General features: G+C 40.4%; 1 protein-coding gene across 1 annotated transcript in view; it reads right to left on the minus strand.

Annotated features, from left to right (window-relative positions):
• Positions 1-3,734, minus strand: part of ZC2HC1A (zinc finger, C2HC-type containing 1A) — a 34,320-nt gene that overhangs the window by 17,610 nt on the left and 12,976 nt on the right. The window contains exons 2-4 of the mRNA XM_009891962.1: positions 2,188-2,261; positions 1,447-1,563; positions 1,101-1,236 (exon numbers count right to left, since the gene is read on the minus strand). Coding sequence (XP_009890264.1) covers positions 1,101-1,236; positions 1,447-1,563; positions 2,188-2,261 — 327 coding nt within the window. The remainder of the gene's footprint in view (positions 1-1,100; positions 1,237-1,446; positions 1,564-2,187; positions 2,262-3,734) is intronic.

The raw sequence follows: 3,734 nt of genomic DNA on the forward strand, positions 1-3,734 counted from the left end.
TTTGCTGGACCCTCTCCAGCAGATCCCTGTCCTTCTTGAACTGGGGAGCCCAGAACTGGATGCAGTACTCCAGATGCGGCCTCACCAGGGCAGAGTAGAGGGGTAGGATGGCCTCCCTCGACCTGTTGGCCACACTCTTCTTGATGCACCCCAGGATGCCATTCACCTTCTTGGCTGCCAGGGCACATTGCTGGCTCACGGTCATCCTGTTGTCCACCAGGACTCCCAGGTCCCTTTCCACTTCACTTCTTAAAATTACAGTCCTAATATTGGACTAACACATTTCCGGCACAGAAACAAGGCAGGGAACACTCACGTCCTCACTTGACCACAGACAGGCAGAAGCAGATGATTTTTTCTGGTTTTCCCAATCTTTCTGAAAATAGCCATTGAGCTGATCAAATGGTTTAGCTTTTAGGCCAAGAGGAAGAAATAAATTCTCCAACCTATTATCACATCACTTAAGTTAACTGAAAAGTGTATTTCCTGCTCACTAATATCAGACTGCTTCAACACTTTACCCAGCCTCAGTTCTGAAGGCACCCAAGGACTGTCATTGCCTTGTTAATACAAATTCCACACCTCACGTACCCAAAACACAAGTACCCCCACCACATGAGGAAGGATCACATCCACACTAGAGCATACACTGCACACATGAAAATACATGTGAATTCAGCAAGAAATGAGACAGGCTACATTTGAAGAACATGGTCGATGTGCCTTCCTACAATATAAATAGGTTGTGGGTGTCCAGCATCGGCAGCTAATTAAAAAGGTAGTCTGCTCTTTCTGAGCAGTTCCACTACTGTGGACAGAAACAAGGTGTTGAAACTGTTTGTCCAGCCTATGGTTTATAAAGCAGTAGCAAGCTGCAAGTTGGCCACAAGTACCTTTCAATGCATTAAAAACAGTCATGGGGTTCAAAAGCTACAGAGGACGCTAACCAGCCAGACCCATTCTCACAAACTGGCATCTGCATAGGGATAATCGAATAGTCATCTTCAAGAACTTGTGAACAATGTATTCCAACAAATTCCTTTCAATTCAAATTTTTACAAATTAAGCTAAAAACAAAAAAAAAAGTTTGTTTTACATACCAGGGTCATACGATGGCGGAGGTGGTGGAGGGAGTTTTCCACCGTCTTTAAGATTAAGTCCTTTGGCTGCTCGTATAGTTGCTATAAACTCCTCATGCTTTCTTCTCCAGTTGGAAGGTTTTTTTGGTGGTTCTGGCTAAGAAACCAAAAAAGAAAGAGCTTTGTATGTCTGAAGCTCTTACTTCAAGCTAAGTATGTGCCTTATTTTAGTACAGAACACCACAGTTAGACTTCTTCCAGATCCTAGTTGATCTAATTATCACAGATTGCCAGCAGAAATAAGCCTTATTATAATGCACACATAGTTTGCCTAAAATGTTCATATGCAAAGTAAATTATAATATACCCGTGGCTTTAGAGGTTTTACGGTGGGAATGTCAGTTCCTTCTGCTCTCTGTCGGCTGGAATCAAATGTCTTCCTTTTCTTGGCAGAAGTTTTTTGGCAAATGGGTCCATGCTTTTTCTACAAGCAGAAGAAAAACAAAAGGAGACTATAGAAGTTAGTTTTGAAAACATAAGCTATTAACATGTTATTTCCCTCTTTCTCAGTATGCCAATCAGCAAACAAGGCCCAACTCTTGATGAGTAAGATCAGACTGATCACTCAAACATTTAAGCCAACCATTACTTTTAAAACAGAACTACAAGAATTCACAAATGCATACACATGGTCACAAAAACTTCAGTGATAAAGAAGAAAAATTTGTATTTGCTCCTCGCAAATAAAAAATTGACTGTAAGTAGGCAGCATTTGCATTGAGTGGCAAGACAAATCAGAGGTGTCTGAAACCCATATTCACATTTAAGGACAGGGCAAGAAACGGTTCTGTAACCCTAAAGAACATGCTTTTAGAAGCGTATATTTTTCAGTAAGTGATGGGATGCTGAAATAAAATTAACCTCCTTCTAAGGAGCTTCAAAACTGAGACAACTGGAATCAATAATTATTTGGGGGAAAAAAAAACAAAACATAAAAAACCCACCAAATCCAAGCACCGAGATCTACTTTATTTAGCTATAGTGACCATTGCTTAACTCTCTTATCAACTTATCAGAGCAAAAAGCCAACAGTGCTCATACTACTTACCAATGCTGCTGGAAAGAAAGTTCTTCCACAAATCCTACATGGCAACAGGTCTCCAGTTTGCACTGTAACCTCACCTTAAAAAAAAAAATACTTCTATAAGAAAGTTTGTTTAAATTCATGATAAAGATTTCTTCCTAGATTGCTAACCTCATACTTAGCAATAATAACAGTTGTTACTGTACAAGTATACATTCTTTGAATTGTGCAGAGACTATGCAGATGAGAAAGGAAAAGATGATATGCAAGTCCTTAGGTACTTTTGGAAGCAGTCAGGCCCGGTAACATGTCACAATCAATTCTGATAATTTACAATGTGAAACTCTGCACCTTTAAAAGGAAGCCTATATGTCAACATGCAAATGACAGATTCATTGTAAGTCACAATGACAGCCCAAACACACACCAAGAATAATGATATTTAGTGGGTATTTCTGTGTCTTTGGAAGAGGATCACCTATTATAGTATCAAATAAGTCACATCCCATCACTTATTCTTCTGTACTAAGTTAAACTATTCCACTTTCTCTTGTAAAGAAAAAAAATCTTTAATGCTATTTTTACTATGTGTTTTATTCAGATTATTAATGACAGTTTACAAACGCATTTCTGATGTTGCTTGCTATTCAAGCATTGGTAACAAAAACGGAAATGGTATACTTGACATACGACAGATTCACAGAACCATATAAAAGACCAACAAATCAAAGTATGCAAGCGAATATATTCACATAGTATGCATTATGCAACTGAGTCATAGCAGAGATTAAAAACTCCACAGGGTTTCCCAATAACAGGAATCTATTATATTTGGTACTGTACCAGTGGGATGAAGGGATATTTTTACATCACATATACATCAGTAATGAGGCAGTGAATTTGGATTAAGTTTGAGACTTCCTAGTTGATTTCTTTGTTCAGTTTGACTATTGCAGACAATACAGCTTCCTCTATTTATACAAAGTTAAAACAAAATAACGGTGAATTGACTTGTACTTTAGGCAAACTAGTGGCTCAAACTTACGTTCAATGATTAGAGAGCAACAGTTGTCATCTACCTGAACTTGTGCAAAGCATTGGACACCGTCCCACCAGACATCCTTGCCTCTAAACTGGAGAGACACGGATTTGATCTATGGACTACTTGGTGGGTAAGGAACTGGCTGGACAGTCACATTTAAAGAGCTGCTGTCAACTGCTCAATGTCCAAATGATGACCAGTCACGAGTGGTGTTCTTCACGGGTCGGTGCTTGGACTGGTACTATTTAACATATTTGTTGGTGACACGGACAGTGGGATTGAGTGCACCCCCAGCAAGTTTGCCAATGACACCACGCTGTGTGGAGCGGCTGACACGTTGGAGAGAAAGGGTGCCATCCAGAGGGACCTGGAGAGGTGGGCCCATGTCAGGAAGTTCAAAAAGACCAAATGCAAGGTCCTGCACGTGGGCCAGCGCAATCCCATGCGCAAATACAGGCTGGGTAGAGAATGGATTGAGAGCAGCCCTGAGGAGAAGGACTTGGGGGTGTTGGTGGATGAGAAGCTCCAC

This window comes from Charadrius vociferus, unplaced genomic scaffold (assembly GCF_000708025.1).
Source record: "Charadrius vociferus isolate BGI_N301 unplaced genomic scaffold, ASM70802v2 scaffold15, whole genome shotgun sequence".
In the NCBI taxonomy this organism is placed as follows: Eukaryota; Metazoa; Chordata; class Aves; order Charadriiformes; family Charadriidae; genus Charadrius; species Charadrius vociferus.